Source organism: Brachycentrus maculatus, unplaced genomic scaffold (genome assembly GCF_059751285.1).
Source record: "Brachycentrus maculatus isolate JH-2025_06_01 unplaced genomic scaffold, ASM5975128v1 h1tg000508l, whole genome shotgun sequence".
In the NCBI taxonomy this organism is placed as follows: Eukaryota; Metazoa; Arthropoda; class Insecta; order Trichoptera; family Brachycentridae; genus Brachycentrus; species Brachycentrus maculatus.
Window position 1 is genome coordinate 139,446 of NW_028281254.1, and position 21,728 is coordinate 161,173.

General features: G+C 31.1%; 2 protein-coding genes across 4 annotated transcripts in view; both read left to right on the forward strand.

Annotated features, from left to right (window-relative positions):
• LOC148301885 (3',5'-cyclic-AMP phosphodiesterase-like) overlaps positions 1-21,728 on the forward strand; it is a 272,811-nt gene that overhangs the window by 113,850 nt on the left and 137,233 nt on the right. The gene's annotated exons all lie outside the window — the stretch shown is intronic.
• LOC148301887 (uncharacterized) lies at positions 8,598-19,555 on the forward strand. The gene is made up of 4 exons (XM_088272558.1): positions 8,598-8,873; positions 15,725-16,351; positions 19,261-19,381; positions 19,502-19,555. The coding sequence occupies exons 2-4, from the start codon at positions 16,014-16,016 to the stop codon at positions 19,553-19,555; spliced, it is 513 nt and encodes a 170-aa protein (XP_088128684.1). The 5' UTR covers positions 8,598-8,873; positions 15,725-16,013.

Below are 21,728 nucleotides of genomic sequence, written 5' to 3' on the forward strand. Positions count from 1 at the left end.
AATCAATACGTGCTTTCAAGCTTTCTTAAAATATAAAGAGGTTCAAAACAAGAATTTCTAGTTAATTCATCATTAATTAAAAACGCTTTATGATTTTAAACACAAATTAAGATATCTACTAATTTTTAGAAAAATACCTTCTTTTATATTTACAGAAACATTTTTTTTTAAATGAACAGCCATTTCTTTCTTAATGTTTTCCTTGTAACAAAATATAATTTCGTGGTGTTTTAAATATTTTTTATGGATGTAACCGAAAAGGGAAAATATTTTCTTTTATTGTGAAATAAATAATTCCTTTTTGACTGACAACATACTTTTTTGTTAAATATAATTTTGTATGAATAATTCATAAATTAATTAATAACTACAAATATAAAATAAGAAAAAAATGTTATTATGAAAAAAGTAATGTTAATAATGAAAATAAAAATATGTTTTTCATTGGATAGGTTTTCACAGTCTTTTTTCTACTATTTGAATATAATTTTATCCATGGAAATAAAAATGTAAATATTCGTTTGTTTAAAAAAACTTAACTCTCCGTTGAAGTTTTGACACGTTATTTTATTACAAAACGCGCGTGTCTTAATATATCTGTGATAGGTATCGATGTCAGCGCCATCTATTAAACGTAACAGTTATACACGCAATTCAATTCGTAACATAGAGACTATTTTTTAACAGCTGATATAATATCGTATACACATATGCATTATGTCATTAAACGCCACCTACTAAATTAGGGTAAAATATTGATAATACTACTACTACTACCATCACGCCGTTTCCCCGCAGGGGTAGGCAGAGAGGATGGAACGCCACACTCTTCTGTCCTGACATACACTCCTAGCCTCCTTCACATCCATACATCTAGTCATACATGCCCTCCGATTACGCAGACTTTTGACACCGCCAGATTTTAGGTTCTGATTGATCTGATCGTGCCAAGTCTTTTTCGGTCGTCCACGTTCTGTTTTCCCTCTCACATTCGCCACATATATTTTCTTAGTCATTCTCTCGCTATCCATTCGCTCCACATGTCCATACCACCGCAAAGAGCTCTTTCTAATCTTTTCAATTATTCCTCGTTCAGCCTTACATTCCTTTCTTATATCATCGTTTTTAATTCTGTCATACAATGATTTTCCACACATTCGTCTGAGGGAGCGCATTTCAACAGCATTCACTCTGCTTTCATCCTTCCTTTGCCAGTTCCATGTTTCGCTTCCATACATTAGTGTCGGTACTAGCACGCCGTTGTGAACCGCTAGCTTGGCTTCCATGGACATATTCTTATTCCCAATCACTCTGTTAAAAGCACCATTTATTCTATTCCCTGCATTCACTCTTCTCTCAATATCCTTATCCACTTTTCCATCCCTTGTGAACCTTGTGATAATAATAATAAATAAATAAAACGATTGGACGTACTTAAATCGGTTCATTTATTAACTTAAACAAGTCAAAATTGAAACTTTTGAAAACAGTTTATGTTAAATTAAATCGATTAAATCTCGTGACTGACTTTTTTTCGATTGTTAAGAAACATACAAGTACAGTGTATAGTAATAATGGTGTTTAATGTAGAGTAACATTAAACACCATTGTATCCTTCTAAAATATTGATAATAATAATTAATAAATAAAACGAAAGGATAAACCTACTTGAATTGGTATATTTATTCACCCGATTTTAACATAAACAAATCCAAGTTGAAATTGTAAAAATACAAAGTATGTTTTAAATTAAATCGATCAAAGACAACTCGTGACTGACTTTTTTGTTTGATTGCAAAGAAATTTAAAAGAACAGGGTATTTATTTTTAAATTCCTAAAATATTTCAATAAGTATCCCACACCAGTTATTACGAAGATAAAAATTACATAAATAAATAGTTAAACAAAATATTACTGAAGGAAATACTTTGTCAAAATATTTATATTTTTTCCCACCCGATCCTTAATTGAGTTCAATTTACCCAGATTAAATTTTCATAAATTGGTTTAATGTTTGTAGACTCTTATTGTTTCAAGAATAAGATATTTCATTCTTAAATCGTTCTGTTTTTAGCCAAACTTTTGCATGGACTCCGTAGTAGGGTTGTTAACTCCTCTATTGACGTCATAAACTTACTCCCTCCGGATCTCTATACATATTAGCTCCCGCTAACATATTCAATATCTTTATTAGGTTTAATATAAAAATGTTCTCTTATACGTGTTATTTCACAAAATTTTACTTTACTCGACTTAAAAAATATACATATTAGATTGTGTTAGTTTATTGTTTATTTATTATTTTATTTTAGAAGCGAAAGGATTTTTAAAAGTTGCTGGAGCTAGTTCATATCTCTTAATATAAAAAATAAAATAATATATCCTTTTCAACCCTTTGTTGAAAATTTTAAACTAGCCTATCATTGATGTAATTATTTTTCATTCAATTTTTTTTTTGATAGACCAAAAAATATTTGAATACTTTTATAGTTTCGTGTCCAGTTCGAAAATGGTGTTCTATCTACTAACAAAGTTCTGTTCATTTTTGTTAAACCTCCGCTTATAAGTTTTATTCTTTTACTCCAACTCGGTATTTTTTATTTATTTATCTAATCATCGAAAATGAAGCAAAATAATTTTAAAAAAATTCAACAATTTTTAGATTTTAGTTAATTTATTTTTATTTTGTGACACTTTCATCTTCATGTCATTTTTAAACTATGACAAACTGCATTTAGGTTTCCCAAATATTCAAAACAAAATTTTTAAAAAGTGTTAGCGAAATAATCACTTGGAAGCACAAATTAGATGCTTCACTGTTATTATACTTTTCCACCTTATGGAATACATTTCCAAATTGACATTGGGACCTTGCAATATGTACTGGATAGTTAATGGATTTGTTAAAGTGAAAGGACCTTAAAACTGTTTTTTAATAAAAATTAGTATTCACAGTTCATAAATATGTTCATTTACTTAAGATTTTGGCTTGAACCCAATGTTGTTAAATTGTACAATTTATGAGTTAGGTAAAAAACACAAGTTTAATTTACATTATAACATGGTTTTATTAACTGATGTCTCGAGATTCTTTTATTCCAATATTTTAGCTAGTAAATGTAAAGTTTGAGGATAATTTAAAGTTTTTATTGATACGTCAAAATAAATTATGAAGTTTATTGAGATGAAATGTAGATATCTGAGTTGACTAACAAATTTCAATCAAAGACATCGCAGATGAAAAATTTAGTAAGTTCGTAATTTTGTTCGAAATGAGAAAGTGCAAAGTAAATGATTATATACGACCGGCATAAATTATCATTATAATATATAACATAAGCCATATGCACGTACCTACCTACTACGACTGGCTGCCACCTTTCTTTTATGCAGCGCTCCCTTGGAGTTGGCGGTAATTCATTAGCACCCCGTAGGGCAACACCACATCTTCTCATTAGTGGTGGTGGCGAGGAAGAAATTTTAGAAAACGTTCTGTCATTGGGGAAGTGATAAATCAACAAGATGTGCCCCTCCCTAGGCCTTAATTATTGCTTATCTAGTCCAAATTGTCCGATTTCTTCTCAGTGACCCTCTCCACCAAATTATCTCGCATTAAGTCTTTTTCAGCGCATTCCAGGGCGCCGTCTCTATACTGATGCAAGTTTAATATCAGCAAAGGTAGCAACAAGCTATTATATATTATTTACAACAACGCTCCTAGTATTTGTAAAATTTACATCCTGGGTTAAAATTTATTCAATCATCAGAGGTGGTTAGTATTAACCATTTTTAAAATAGTAAACACAAAATAAAACATTTAAGCGACGAGTACCTACTAATATAAAAAAATACATATAAAAATATTTACTGACAATTTTATCACTTTCGTGAAGAATTTCATTTCTACAATACGTCCTATTTTTATTTTCGTTTTTTTAATGCTCATAATCTTGTAGTTTTTTTTTGTAAAATCAAATACAGTATAAAAAAAGTATTTAGTGTAAAAACGTTATATTTGACATAATTTTTTTTCTCACTTCGCAAACGGATTATTTTTGATAATTTCGTATGTCGATTTGTGCCAAAATTATCTCAAATCTAGAAACTTTCACTCTTAATCCGCTGAAAAAATAATAAACCGGCGTAACGCATCTCTTTAAAATTGCGCTAAAACTACGTGATTGGTCCATCTATGCCTTATATTTCTTAGTTTTATTTTTGTGGGGATATTATGTGAGTTATTTATTTAAAATAAAATCTCTAAGTACATTATAATGAATTATCTCAGTCAATTTGATTTGGTCAACATATATGATCACATTAAAATTTAAAGTATCCCAATAATTACTAAATTGGGATAATTTTAATTTTAATATTATCATATATGTTAAACAACTTTGTTACTTAGTTTTATTTATTATTAAATTAATGATATAATGTGGATAATGACAACAGAAAAGTTATTTAAATCATGTTCCGTAAAGAAGACGTTAAGAAACATATGAAAGCAATTATTTTGAAATATAAATTAAATTTAAAAATCATTTTATAACTTTGTACAATATAAGCGATGATCTATTATTTTTGTCATTATGATAAGGTAAGTGAGTGACTACAATACGAACACCTTATCTATCGTCCTCGAGCCGAAGGAACTTTGTAAAATCGTGAATAATAGGAAAAGTTTGAGCATACGTGATGAAAATTATTAATAATTCCTTTGAACTTTAAGAATTTACGCGACAAAATAAATAAACTTTACAATAAGTTTGTGTCATCTCTGTCCCACAAAAATAATCAGTGTCGTGAAAGTTAAGTTATGAACACTTTCCCACCAACACTAAAAATGACCACCGATAAATAAAAATGTGCAATTGAAGATGTACATAAATGACAATTTTGAGGAGAAAGTGCGATGATGTGAAGGAGCCGAGATGGGGCAGGATTGGTGCGTCAGAAGGAAACGGAAGAGAGTTGGGAGCGGGGGCGGAAGTGCAAATGGAGGGGGATGTTCCAGAGTCGGAGCTATATACCCGTAAGCAACCTAAATTAATTAACTACCCTACCTGTTATATAGTATAATTAATTAATACTTAATGAAAGACAACCGATCATGACCATATTGCTGACATGAACATTAATCATTTGATGAAGAAAATTCGTATAACATTGATTCTTTTATACTAGAACAAAAAGTAACATAAGTATATGTTACGGTTTTTTCCTGAGTTTTGGACTAAATTGACATGTAGAAATCGATTTCTTAACAAATTTTGAGAAGTCATTGAAGAGAGTATATATGTATATGTCTTGATATTTAACGGCCTTACGACCTGCCATTGGCTAGTTTATGTCATTACTTTATGTACCAGGTCTGTAACCCTAGTTGTTTGTTGAATTGCGTTTTTGACTAAGTAAAACACAAGAAAATGTCGAAGAAAAAATGTTTATTCCAAGTATTGGCCCTCGCTAACTTCATATTTTTCCCATCTTTGCCTGTAAAAATTGTCAGTTTTTTGAGGGAAATTAGCTGTTTAGCCATTTTCGACCGTCTTTATACGAAGTGAAGTGCTGCTCAGTAAGCGCGTGGCTTATTGGCAAGAATTTTTCGGCTGGTAGTCGAAGGGGCCACACAGTTGAATGCCTCCAAGTAGCGAGTGAATCTTGATGTATTAGACGGTGCATTGTCTTGGAGAAAAATAAAACCCTCGTGTGTTTTCCGGTAACTGAGCCTTTGTCGTGCAGGGGTCCGTTGAATTCGACCAATTCTTGACGGTAGCATTGAGCTTTGACAGTTGTTCTTGGTTTTAGGAGTACATATAAAACGATTATTATCTAATCCCATCAAATGCACAACAATGTTATTTTTCCGAACCGATCTAGTTGTTAGTTCTGCGAGTTAATTAATTTCCGGAATACTACTTTTTTCGACACAAAATTTTACATGATTACTACAGACTTTTAAAAAAACTTCTTTGCTGTATGTTGTTGATGTTAAAATCTACTGATTGTCGTTGATAAATGTCAACAGAAAGATATTTACTTAAAAATATGTTCCTAAAAGAATTCAGTCGAAACTAGTTTTCGCTAGGAAATATATAATAGTTTAACTCATTAATTCGAGCGCATATTTGCTCGACGTCATCAGCTGTAATCACTCATTTGTATTCAGTAGTTAAATATTCGGCAGTATGTATTCATTGTCTAAAGTAAAGCCAATTCTAGAAAAATTAACTTTGTATATTGTTTGTTTCTCAAACAAATAATTTCCTAGATGGCTTGTGTGTATCTAAAGCATCTTTGGCAAGGGGTTGAAGGCGGGGAAAAGATGGAAAGTGGCAATCTTCAATAAACCAATTTATCTAAAGGGATAATATTTTTATTAAATTTTATTTATGCTTCATATACAGAAAATAAATAAGTACATTGACGGGATTATTGTTAAAAAACAATATCTTCCAAACAACCGAAAATTAGACTAGAGATATTGATCAAAACCATAGATAGCCGTTTGCAATCAGTGGGTAGATAGTACTTGAACATTTAAAAAACATAAATCATAAATAAACATATAAAAAAATACAATAGATGATAGTAAAGAGGGCAAAGGAAAAAGGGGAGTTTAAGGAAGGAGGTAGAGGGAAAAACTAAGGGAGGAGGATTCTAATTAAAAATAGTAATGTCTCAGACGTTTCTTAAAAGTTATAAGAGAAGTATAATATATTGTTATTAGAGAAGTATATTATATTGTTATGTAACAAATTTAAATTTCTTACTTTTTCAAAAATATGCTTTTGTAATGCTTTATATAGGCTCTGAACCTTTTTGAAGTAAGGGAGCACTTGTTATCATAAGGAAAATTCACGGAATGCCAAAATTAAAGATTAAAAAAACACACTTAGATATCTTTTAAATAAAATAAAACAGATTATTTTATTACAAACAAGTTAAAAATAATATTTAATAAATACAAAAAAAAAACATAAATACTCCAATGAAATATATAATAAATAAACAAATTTAATGTGACACCTGAGCTTGTCAGTGATATAAGGTCTTATTTGATATAACTACTCTCATTTATTCCTCCAAATTGCTAAGCTTTTTGTGTTTCTTAGTTTTATTATAAGTTAATGTCGATAAACCTAGCTTACACAAATGTGAGGCTAAAATCCGAAATTCATCTCAAATTTGCAACTCAAATCACACAGTTTTTGCGAAACACTTGCATCAAGCTCGTGGAGCACCGATAAGAACTACTTAATTTGTGCATATATATGTATGTGTGTATATATATATATATATATATATATATATATATATATATATATATATATATATATATATATATATATATATATATATATATATATATATATATATATATATATATATATATATATATATATATATATATATATATATATATATATATATATATATATATATATATATATATATATATATATATATATATATATATATATATATATATATATATTTATATATATATATATATATATATATATATATATATATATATATATATATAGATAGATATAAATATATATATATATCTATATATATATATATATATATATATATATATATATATATATATATATATATATATATTGTATATGCAGATATAAATAAGACTTCCAGCTAATCATTGGGAAGATGATAACGCTATGAAATGATGAATGTCGTAAAATAAAATTCCTTCACTCTTATTTATTTTAACTGGTGAAAATTTAACCAGAAAACATATCGCTCACTCCTTTCAAGAACGTTATAAATCAAAAATCGACAATTTTTCAGTTGTGTATGTTTTCGGAATGCCTAGAAAATGTACTATATCCCAGCAAAAGAGGCATATTTTTAACTTAATATTTACCCGCTACAGGGCAGAAAGTGTTGTTTTTGCATTTTGAAGAAAAGGTATTGTTTAATTATTTTTCTAAATATACTAACTATTTTTCAAATGCAGAAAAAACCTTCAGGTTTTACCTAAAAAGATCTGTTGCACAGTAAAAAGTTCCATAAGTGTCTTGATATTTATTTTGAATAGATTGTTTTATATTTTTAAACTTTAAAAACGTTCTCCTGAAAAATCAAGTTTTTTGATTTATGACGTTCTTGAAAGGAGTGAGCGATATGTCATAGAAGCAATTCCAGTGAAATGTGAATTTTATTTTTTTTATATCTGTTTTTTTTTCTAAACGATGTGGATTTGTGGGGGAAGCAGAAAACGCGAATCCCAGGAATCATTACATTCATGGGATTCGCGTTTCCTGCTTATTGACGAATGTATCGACGTGTCGGAGTGGAAGGTCATCATTGGGAAAGTGAAATTAACTGGCCAGACGTAAACAAAGGTTCACGCGGGGTCACTCGGTCACGTTCGGGAGCAGGCAGAGGTGCAGCGAGCGTAGTACGGGGGGAGCCGGCCGGCGCTGCAGGCGCGCCACGCGCCGCACGACGAGCGCGCCGGGCGCCGCCACCGCGCCACGCGCCTCCGCGCCACCGCGCCACCGCGCCACCGCGACCCGCGTACCGTGGCATGCCGTAGTCGGTGAATGCCGTCTAACCGGCTCGCACGTACGAACGGCGAGGAATCGATAACGCAGAGACAACCATAACCTCCAAAATACTCGTGTGACTCCAATAACGGTTCGGCAATTTGAATATAGAACTAAATCCTAAACTCGAATAGACTATGACCGGTGTTTTGAACATTCATTTAGAATTTTCTCCAAAACTACACGAATGTATAAAATTGATTACGCCAAGAAAAATTAGTTGATTAATGTGTCGTATATAAATGTCAGTGAATAATCCGACAGTGTACGGTGTACCGTGGTGTCTAAAGGTCTGAAGGGGGAACGGGACGGGGGGTTGGAAAACAGAGTGAGGCTCCCTTGTGTCTACGCAGGTAGCCAATCACTTTTCCAAAATGGCCGCCACAACATGGCGAATGCAGATGTTAAGGATTTGTAGCGCGCGAAATGTGCTTATTTATATTGCCAATCGTGCTACGAACTATTTCTTTATTTTCAAACGTAATTATCCACACATTTCGGTCATGAATAAAATTTAAATTACTATTCAAATACAAAGTTGATACTGCTATTGTCGTACGAAATATAATTATCTAGTGGTTAGAATATATTTAACTATTTTAAAGGTATCTCAACTTGATAAAAAACATGTTTAATTCTTTTCCTTTTTATGAAAGAAGATGAAAGTCTGAGCATCCTAGGGCTTACGATCTTTTCGAAAAACTTACCGGTATGCGGAAGGATCTGAGACCATAGATATATACAGGTTTCAATGATTAATGCAATATGGATGTAAAATAATGCGCAGAACAATGAATATTACACAAGTGTATAAAGTGATCGCTTAGAAAGCCAAATGCCAGGTCGCTAACTCTGGGATCCTCGGACTTCCATCTTCTTTCATAAAACTTTTTTTATGAAAGAAGATTAAAGTCTCTCTTTGAAAGAATGATACATGTTTCATTTCAAGTTGATAACTTTAAAATTGTCATCTCATCCGTAGGGTCGTAATCCAGTTTCGTAAATAATAATAATATTTATATTGTATATTTCACTAATTTATATATCAATATGAATGACATTACGTTTCCTCGATTTTAAATTGTTACATATTTTAGTAATGTGTATTATAGGGGATCTATATTTTTTTAAAGTTTCGTGATATATTTCAAATAAAACTGAGTCAATATTCTCGATACATGTGGGTTTTAATATTATGTATCTCTGACTTTATGAATACGAAATACATTTGCATTAGACACTTTGTTATGCAAATTGAATACGGGAACTAAAACTGATTTCCATTACCTGCTATAATGTATTCAATATTAATGAGCATTGCGTTAGCACTAAGTGTAATCGTCATGCTATTTTATACTAGGCAGATAAAGTCATATTTTAACCAAGCTTCAAATAAATTTATTTATTTAGAATAACACCTCTTCTAGGGAAATATGTCTTTTTACATATAAGGTAATGCATCGGATTGAACCATATTAACTTTAGTGATTGTAAATTACAATAGTGATGTGATCATTAGTCCTCCGTTATAGATGATTTGATTTTTCGAGTGGAATATATTTGATAGAAAATATATTTGATGACGTAAGTGAAGGATAAAAAAAATGGAATTGAAATGGAGGAGACCTTAAGGAACAAACAACATTCGTCACGGAACTCAGGGTTGCATATCGTATTCGTACGAGATTGTATACTGTTTCTTTTAGGAAATACACCTTTTTACTTAAATGTAAACTGTGACATTAGATTAAATATAAATTATTTGCAATGTGCATTCTAATTAGTTTTTTATACAAAAAAAAACTTTATTAATTTATCTCATAACGACATGACCTACTTTACGCACGCAAACTACATCATTACTTAGTACAAGATAATACGATGCATTATATTCAATTAACTATCAAATATAAGTACTTGTATACGTTTACATAATTTTACTAAATACCCTTGAAACTCGACCAACAGAGTGCCAGTATTGCTTGCCAATAAACATTAATAGTCGTATGATTTAGCAATGCAACCAATAATACTTCGATGGGCTTTCGTAAGATAAAACATTGTTATTTTATCAATTTACTTTCCACTAACCTTTAAAAAATCAGGATAAAATATAAGTGGTTGTAATTTATAAGATTTGAATATCAATCTATGTGGGAATTGACCCACGATTTCACTCATTCAGGCTTAAAGTTTACATGTTTTTCCGAAAAGCATCTACATATTTTTGCATTCAAGCACTTTATTTAAAAATGTAACATTATATTTCATATATTTTTTTAAATATTTGGATTTTTTCCGTTGTAGCTCTTGTGGGATGGAACTAATTGAATGATACTGAATTAAGACCACGATTGTTCGTATTTCCATGACAATAATATTTTACTTACAGACCCGCAGCTGTACTTGAAGTTGTATACGTATCGTTTAAAACATGCTACGTAAAATATGCACATGAGACGAAGGACACATCGTATTTGTTTGTCTACCATCTCTAATTGACTTTTCAGTACTGTTCAAATATCGTAGTTTGACATTGCTCATTTATCGGTAAGAGTATATTTAAATTGAATTGCGACACATTGTTTCTTTACTACTCTTAACTGGAAAAAAGACAAACTTACAAAATCGTTATTAATCTATATATTTTTTAATGTATGAAGTGTGCAAATAAAAAAGGTTATCAAGGAAAAATCTCTTTAAAGCCAACCATAATTAAGAATGAAGTAATTAATATTGATCCTTTTTTATAAAATTTTGAACTATCAATAATATTCTAGAGTTTTCCATTTGTTAAATATAAATCAAAAGTTGTCATATTCAATCAAAATATTTTTAAAAAAAACGCAATACGATATGGGTTCTTATTTAATTTATGTTGAACATAAAATATATAAAATAAACTATACACATTACATTTTTAGTCAAATTCATTAAAACAAGTAATAAAAATTGAATATACGAAGGTATACTCTTATGTGTGTACGTGCTCGTATATAAATATAATTTAAAATGTTGTTCTATTACATCTATAGACAAAACTTGCTAAATAATTCTAGGTGCGTTGAATTTATTAAGTAAATTGCATATTTCTTTTTAATATTCGGATTGAATTGCGTCACTTCACTTGTAGGGCTTGATACGATGCGCTGTGCGCTCATTGATTTTACCACTGAGTTTTTCTTTGTAAGAGATATTGACTTCATGTAATAAATATGTTCTTTAAAATAGTAGGTATGGTAAACAATATATTTTATTGCCCACTTTAGGAAGCTCGCTTAGTTGATTTAATATTATTCGTCAAACATCGACGATAATACTATAATGCACTTTTTTTTTTAAATAAATACTCGCATGTAATGAGTTTTATCCCATTTCAATTGAAAATGGGCTTAAAAACAATTCATAAAAAAATCTCACAGTGTAATTACAAGTCACCCAAATATCTTTTATTTTTTATTTTTTCATAAGTGACTTTTTTACAAAATGCAATTTTGCTTCCATTTTTTTAAAATTTTTAATAGAAAAGACAAAACGACTGATCAACATTACTATTGAGCCTCACACGTAACGTTTAGACAAGAATGATGGAATACGCTATTGATAAAACATTTTTTTAATAATTTATTATTAGATTAAAACCAATATTTTTAGCTTTTCCACTTTTTTATTTGACCAGCGACCGGGTTTCGTCGTTACCGACATCATCAGACCAGTCTGATGATGTCGGTAACGACGAAACCCGGTCGCTGGTCAAATAAAAAAGTGGAAAAGCTAAAAATATTGGTTTTAATCTAATAATAAATTAAAAATGCAATTCCATCACGAAGTGTCAGTGGATAATATTTTTTTAATACTACTTAATATAAATCTACATATAATAGGATTCATAATAGTTTTAATACTAGTATAAATAAGTATTGATAGATAAACTATTCAGTTTGCATTACATTAAGAAGTAGGCACTTTACTGTGTAAGAGGTGAAAGTTAACAATATTTTAAATTTAAAAAAATGTTCATCCAAAAGACAAAATAATCAGTACAGTCCCAAAAAAGTGATCAGTAACCGTCAAAGGACCGGTAACTAAACGTTTACCGTATTGGATTTAAATTTCCACAGTGGTTTCGTGGAAGTAATTCTCACATCAACAGGTTTCCAATCACCTGTCGATGGGATTTAAAACCTGGGCCCGCCACCTCGCTCGGGAGGCTTAAAGTGGTACTGGCGAAGGTTTTACAATTAAATTGAATATTTATTTATTCATTCAGCAGAATAGAGGTGATGCTCATTTTTATAATAAATTTAAGATCTAAGAATTACACATAAACAACGGTTTTCATAACAAATTCAAGTTGTTCTAGTTCATCTGTCAGTTTTTTACCATTTTTTTTTAATCTTAAAAAGAAACTTATCTCGAATTTTATTAGTTTATTTATTTTTGTACTATTTTTACTCTCTGTATAATATGCTGGCTTCTGTATAAAACATGTTAACACTAGTAGACTTTTTGTCATGAAGTAATATTTTCCATTATATGTTTGAAACTTTTGTTCTGATATTTCTTGGTGGAACTGACAAAAATAACAAGTTTATAGTTTTTTCAACATATATTTTATTTGATATATGACTAGGTTTTGTCGTTACCGACATCTGATGATGCCCTGGTCACTAGTTGAATATAATTATTATTATATTATTTAATATTTTTCAATCAACCACAAGTAACCTTTTTAGCATAGTCAAGATTTATGCATTTTAAGGCTTTTTGTAGACAGCCAGTACGCTTTCCCGATATTTGGCTGACGGAATTTTGGCCGTTAAACATTGGCTTATCAACATTTTACTGATGAACGGAGATTTAAGTGAATGTAATTTTTAGTGGAATTAACAATTTTTTTTAGAGAAAAATTATGCCTATCTCAACCTTCTGTTTCAAAATCAACTTTGTAAACTATTTCCTTCTTCCTCTTCTTCTGACCCTTATCTGCACTTAATGATGAATAGGGCACTTTATAGAATCGTTGCATGCGCTATGGTGCATAAACATTGGATTAAAAATCCTGAGTCTCACTCTAATTTTTCTTCACTTTTTGAACTTCATCTGCATCCAAGTATTTAAATATTTTAAATATCACAAAATATTTCATTTTGTGTTGTATATTATTTATTTACGGTTTTATTAATGATTTCAGTCAATTTGACAAACAATAGCACTCCAAATTTATATATAATCTAAACGATCAACAGTCATGAAATGTGTTAGTCATTTTCGTATTTATTAAAATTATTTAATTGCACTTATATAAAGTTTTAGAGTAGACCCTATGATCGAACCATGAATGTGTGTATACCATACATACGAAGTATAAACTCGATCATATGCCGGTAATTGATATGGCCTCCCAGCCTCCAACCGGCTTACGCCACTAAAAGAAGCAATTTACTTATTTTGCGACCTACTTTTGAAAAACTTTCCTTCTACAGATTACACAGGAGACTTCAAAGTTTTCTTTATTAGACATCTTATAACTTCTCCCGTTTACAATAATCAAAAGGTATTTAATATTTAATATTGAAATTTTAAGTATTGAATTAGTTAAATCTTCTATTTTATAATGTTTAATTTACAAAAACATGCACTTTTAATATAAACTAGTTTTTCTTGTCTCTTATAATCATTATTTTTTCGTCAATGACACTAACTCTCCCATTAATTAATTTATTTGAATGTGTGTTAAAGTGTTATTGATTCGTTTTTCCATATACAAAACCCTACTCGAAAATTAAAATATTATTCAGTTGGTAAAAACTTAGGTGTATTTTAAAAAAACATGTTGTTTTGGAAATCAGTTTTAGTATGACGTACGTATTTATATGGGTAAAATATATTTTTGAAGTGAAACTTCTAAGGCGGTCATTCGATAATCGATAATTGGACACAGCTTGGTGGCCACTGCCTCCATCCTAGCAAAGAACCATGACTTTAGAAACAAAGAATCTCTTTTATCGTACCTTTTTGGAAGCTTGGTAATTAAGTTGGGAATTACTCCTTCCATGAAGGATATTCTTTCCTTCTATCCCCTATCGTCTTAATTCCCCTTGGATTACCACTGACTAAACTACCAAATTTCTATCCGGTCATGGTAAATTGAATAGTATTTTTTCTTTCTTTTTTATTGTTATGTGGATATTTGCATTAATCTTCAAAGCACATTTTATTGCCTTGTCCTTATCATTCTCTTATAGGTCCTTTTTAGGTCGTTTCTAGCATGCTAGTCAGGTGGCTTACCTTAACCCTCCCTTCCCGGTGTTGTGTACCTTGCACACATTGCTTCTAATAACCATAATATCTCTATAAATATAATAAAAATAAGGCTTAGATTTTAGGTATTCCTCCATAACATATTTACTCATTCATTTAAAACAAAATATTAATAATAATCAGAATTTATCGGGAACATCGGAGGTATTTTGTGAATATCGAAAACAAATTCGGGTATAAACAGCGCGTGAAGAGTGTGCGACACTATATTCGCATCTCACTCTTGCACTGTGCGTGAGGAACTCAAAGCTCAATGTTCTCTGTGGGCTAGCGGCAGTAGCTCATGGGCTTTCGCAAGATTGGACCTATGCCCTTTCTGTGAGCGTTGCCAGATGTTTTTTTTTTTTAAGTTTTCAGCAAATAAATCTAAAGTATTAAAATCTTTTACTTCATTTATGAGCTATATATGTCCGTATTTTTCCGATTTAAATCGCTTTTTTTATTATGTAATGACTACCCAACACCTGGATGTGTTATGTGGATAAAAAAATCGTAGCACTAAAAATACTTTCATAAAATTATGGTAATTTCATTCTGTTCAATTTATTAAATTTAAGCCAATATCACTTTCCTTTTTTATTATTTTCTTTCTGCACGAAGATGCTATAGCTACCAGAGAACTCTTTCAGGCAGTTTTTCTCGTTCTTCGGCGAGTACTCATGAAGAGAAAAAGTCTTATTCATTAAAAAACACAAATTCACTATTTTGTCTAAAGAGAATTAAATAAAATATCATCAATCATCTTTGAAACCCCTTTAAGTGACGGTTGCGGTCTTTTTGGTATTAATAATAAAACAACGAATGTAATTTACACTAGCAGTCTCCGATTTCGGGGTCTTCTAGAATGGTGTTAAGGAAAAAGTTGACATCGATTGATTGATAAGCAGATACTAAATGAATGAATAAAAAATGAACACGGGATACTAATTAAAAAGTGTATAAGCGTATTACACGCGATTGAAGAAATAAAGTGGCCTTCGAAGGTGCGTTTTGTGAATAAGATCTGGAGGGGATTTCCTAATGAGATGCCTCGGAAGAGAGCCGAGAGCGACTAACGGCGAGGCGTCCAAGCCGGCGATGGGGGGGTTACCGCTCCCCAGGTAACGATGCTGACGCTCGTGTTCATAATATGGGCGCTATTCCGAGAGCTGATGACGAGCCGCGAGCGGTCGGGCAGCCCCGAGCGGGCGGAGGGCGCGGCGGGCGGCGCGGAGGGCGTGGAGGGCGGCGCGGAGGGCGCGCGGCCCAACGGGCGCGCGGGCGGGGCGCGCAGCCCGGGCTCGCCCGCGCGCTCGCCGGACGACGGGCCGAGCTACCGCCGCATGGGCAAGTCGCGCGAGAACAGCGACTTCTCCACCGTGTCCAGCTACACGAGCTCCTCCAACTGCAGCGGCAGCCTCACCACCACGTCGGCGCCCTCGGGGACGGAAGAGCCGCACAGGAGGTATAGCGCGTCTTGCGTCAGCGTCTAAGGTGACCGGAGCATTTGTATCAGCGTCAAAATAACTCCATTCTTCTTAACTCTCGAATACCAGACCAGTCACAAGGTTTTTAATAATAAATTCGAAGCAATATTTGTTTATTCATAGATTTGAGTTCAATTTGTAGAACTTTATTTAATTTATGTATAAAATATTCAAACACTGATTTTTTAGTCTACTAAGACATGATTGATTTTTATGTGTTTTTTCAACATTAAAATTATTACACTCAAAAAATCAATGTTTGATTCAACATTTAATACATAAAAAAAAAACAATAATATTCAGTTTATGCGCCGAATTATACTAGTGTCATTATTGTGACATTCGTAAATTAAAATATATATATATATATATAGATACCAGTTATAAATATAACGTGCGTGTACAGTTTTTATGTTCAATTTGACAAATGATGTTAGCTCAACATTTTTCCAGTATTAGCAAATATCCGAGTAGATGCTGTTTATATCGTACTTTAATTTTTTTACAATATGTTTAGTTCCATAGTAAAATAAAATCAGCACAACCTTTTTGACATATCCTCTTATGATAACACGATACTCATATTTAGGCGACTGCCATGAAGCAGCCGCACATAAGATAGCGCGGTGGTTCATTAGGTAGGGTAGACTGGGTACGGTTGAAACAATTTTGCTTATTTTGTCCATAGTATTGCTCTTTACAAGTCAAGCGATGATGAAGATGCATTAAATACAAGAGCGTGTTTCTGTCTACTAATGGGAAGTATTATTTCAGTACCCGGTGTGTTATTTTTAGTGGCAGATCAAATTTAAAAAATATATCCGATTTGTTTCAACCGTCCCCATACCAGGGGCAGTTGAAACAGTGATTGGGGTCAGTTGAAACACAAGCAAATAAATCAATATTTAATATTGTAAGACGTTTCATTCATTATTTATTTTTGTTTTATAAATAATTATGGCATCGCATGACAATATTATTCAGTCTACAGATATGTAATGAACAAAAACAACTAAAAACAATGGCATTTAAAAAAAAAAACAAATCGAACGAAAATAATCTGTGAATAAACTAAAAGGAAACACTTCTTTCATTTTGATTAGTCATAAATCAAGCGAAAATCTAGCTTTGGGATCATTCCGAGTCGCAATTGTGGCAAAAATAGCTAAGACCACCTTTTGTGCAGTCTTCTTGAGCCCACAGTTTACAAGTGGTGCACTGTATCCACTTTTCACCGGATCTGCTCTCTGAATACAGTAACAGACAAACAAGACAATAGCACTCGTCCTCTTTTGATGATGATTCCTGTTGCGTATTATGATTATTTTTTCCTTTAACGATCCTTCTACTTTTTCTTCCATCCAATTTTTTCTTGACTTACTTAGTTTTCATCCGTTTCAACCTTATTTCATGCTCCTTTCTTATATCTTCTTTCTCTGTTTTTTTAGTAGCAAGTATTTTGCAAGCTCCTGTTCCTGCTCTTTATTAAAAAAACTTCGTTATGGGGTTCATATCCCATTTTCTTCTTCACCAGATGCATCTCGCTTTCGTATATATCTAATGAGCGAACAGTGGTTTAATCCATGCTTCTCCGCCGCTTTTTGCAGTGAATCTCCTGCTTTAACCTCCTCATAAGCGTATGTATACCTCGACAAGTCGACCTCCCCTCTCGAAGTCTTTCTTGCGCGTACTCTCGGCATCAAGAAAACAGGAAAACTGAAAAAATATGTTGTTTCAACCGTACCCACAAAAAATGTTTCAACCGTCCCCAACCCCTCCTTTAGGTGGAAAACAGAAAATAGTAATGTTAACAATAATGGCACATTAAAACTAATCACTATATCGTGTTCTACAAGCTTCATTTCAAACACGAAATCATACTCAATAATATCGTTTCAATAGAAACCGTAATAAAAGGAAAATTCTCAGAACAAAAATACTTACTTTTGGTTATCAAAATACAATAGGACCTCCTACAAGCAACTACACCGTGCGGCGAGCGATGCAACACTGATATTCGTGTTTGAACTTGTTGTCCGCTTTGTTCGTCCCTTGGACCCTTCATCCTACCGCATACGGTTTGCAAGATATTTGCTCTGTTTCAACCGTCCTTTGTTTCAACCGTACCCAGTCTACCCTATTCACGTTTGCGTGACTATTCTCATTCGGTACAATTGACCTATTTCATGTAAATATGATCAACTGGATGTACAATGTACTATGAACTTTCGGGGTTAAAATTAAAGCTGTTAGAAAAATAATTGAATGGTTAGTTTAAAGCGGCTAGTTTTTTATATATATACTCGTAAAATTGAATTAAATATGCTGGATTTAGACTCAAGGTTCAGTTCTTTAATCAGTTTTGATGTTTAACTGAACAATTAACTGAATCGTTATTTATTGCTTTCCCTTACCATACCCTTGACATTTTAAAGTATGGCAACAAACTAGAATTTAAGTATTTTCATTTTAGTGCTGTGAAATAACACGTTTTTAATATTTTTCATACAATAAAGTACTCTGTTAGGGAAAAAATATACTTTGCATATAATATACATAATAATGATGTTTGAATTAGTAGTGCTTATTATTAAGTACGTCAACAAAATTCTTTTTTAACTTATATAATATTATCCGCTCTTGTTGCGTTATATCAGCTAGTTTAAATTAATAAATATGGTCTTAAAATCATTTTTCAACTTTACGTTCGATATTATTTTACTTTTTTTTAATATTCGGTAAATATTTATCAAACTTATAAACATTTATAATACAGTAATGGAAAGGTATTCATAAAACAACGATACAAATGCTCGTGTCTTGGCGCACCTCCTACGTAAAGTGCCTTCGTACCGAGAGTGAAGTGTTTGGACGTCGTGTTGTGTAGGTTCTCAGAAGGAGCGTCGCGACGCGCCGAGGCAGGACGCCGACGGTCCAGCGCGAGGGGCGCCGCCCGTCGCTATATTCGGAGGTCTCCCTCCTTCAGACAGACGCCGAACCACTGGCAGGTAACACACAAAACGGGTATCTTTTGTCTTAAATAATGACAAAAAATTAAAAATGTGCTAAATAATTTTTAGAATTATAATGTGATAATAATGTTTTAATTTAATTATAATAATGTTTAGAATTATATCGGTGGTCCATTAATTAAAATTATGTACAGAACTGTTTTATATTAACTTCCTTATATGAAATTCCCTGTAAAAATACACATCGATACATATGGACATATGAATCGATGTATATAAAAACGAGGTTGCCATATAAACTGACACCGGATTCCAACCGTCAAATTGCTGAATCTCCATATTTCATACATTTCGTTTAATTTACTACCTAGCCGATTTTTGTTAGATACTATTTTATAATAATACTTGTTACGGAGAACACTTTATCTAAGAAACATTATATATATATATATATATATATATATATATATATATATATATATATATGTTTGTGTATATATATATATATATATATATATATATATATATATATATATATATATATATATATATATATATATATGTTTGTGTATATATATATATTTATGTATGTATATATATATATATATATATATATATATATATATATATATATATATATATACATACATATATATATATATATATATACATATATATATATATATATATATATATATATATATATATATATATATATATATATATATATATATATATATATATATATTTATATATGTATATATATATATATATATATATATATATATATATATATATATATATATATATATATATATATGTATATATATATATATATATATATATTTATATATATATATATATATATATATATATATATATATATATACATACATATATACACATATATTTTTTTTAATGCTATCTTTTAATATATGTTTGTTTAACTAATCTCGTATAAAGTTCTAATTTCAAATTAGGTTTAGGCTATACAACTTTAAAAGTTAAAACCTAAGTAGGGCCATAATACGCGGTGTTGCGTAAGACGTGGTAACTAGATTTTAGAATCGCTTGGACAAATACAAGCTGAATTAAGGCATATTCCACGTCTTGCTACAACATGTACTTACTGTGTAACTGCTTGCAAATCAATCATAATTATCTGCAAGTAATTTTTCTATCTTGTGATGCATGAGAAAATTCAAAATATGTTTTATATAGAAAAATATTATTTTTATATTACATATGTTTAGCGCTGTACTAGGCTTTGTATTTTATTGCTACCCCTCGTTTGCAAGTGGTTTTTGTTGTATCTGATTTTTCTTAAATAAATAAATGCGTTGTTAAGAATATTTCAAATTTGGTAAACCTAAGTGGTTAGTTGGTGGTGTTTCGAAATCGAAATCAAGTTCCGGCAGGGGAAGATCTATCTAGAAATGCTGATTAAGATTCTCGGACACTAACCACTGACCCACAGCCCGACTAAATAGGTACAAATGATAAGAGTATTAAAAGGATTCCTTGAAGATGAGTTTCTACTTTTTTATTAAGATAATATTCTTGTAATCCTGTCAGGTCAGTGACGTTATCACATCGCATCAAACATTAAAATATCTCATCCGGATTTTACACTAATATTTTCCGAACATCCTTATTATTTTTTCATATACAAACAAAGTGTTTAAGTACGACTTTACTCTTATTGAAATAATTTCAATTTGATAATATGTTACATGTGGATTTAAACTTAATATATATTTTTTATATTAAAAGCATTTTTGACTTTGTGGTATGTATGGTAATATAATACTCTCCTTATCATTCATTGTTCATTTTCTGTAATACCACTTTAAAATACACTCCTTCATGACTACCGGTTTCGGAATAATCATTCCATCATGATGTCAAATGTAGTCTACATTTGATGGTACCTACCTACTTCATATTTTTTACGTTATTACTTGGTAATTATTAATGTAGATCATTTTACTCCCGAATGATGATTTTCATATTGCGATACCGTTGCGACACAATTACTCATGATGCATCGGGATCTTTCGGTCCTCGGAAACAAATTAAGTATTCTTAGAAACGGTTGTCGTTAAGGAAGTGATACAATTCTCAGTTCCACGTATTGTATCTTGTTGTGCAAGACCACGTATGATGTATGTTTGCTTTAATTATTAAAGTTGAGATGGTGATAGGGCCTTCAAATACACAATTGTGCTCAAAGTTTTACATTGTTAGGGTATTTAATATCATAAATGGATGTAATTTGTACAAAATATATGTTTCTTAAACTCCATAAATTGAAGTACAAATGACTACGTACATATAAATTTTATTGGTTGAGATTTCGTATAAGTTCAATTAGCCTTGGAAT

Excerpts from the sequence above, each read along its gene's own strand:
- LOC148301887 (XM_088272558.1), top strand. The coding sequence starts at position 16,014 with ATGCTGACGCTCGTGTTCATAATATGGGCGCTATTCCGAGAGCTGATG. Across the intron at positions 16,352-19,260 it reads ACGGAAGAGCCGCACAGGAG|GTTCTCAGAAGGAGCGTCGC; the intron begins GTATAGCGCGTC and ends CGTGTTGTGTAG. Across the intron at positions 19,382-19,501 it reads AGACGCCGAACCACTGGCAG|AATTATATCGGTGGTCCATT; the intron begins GTAACACACAAA and ends AATAATGTTTAG.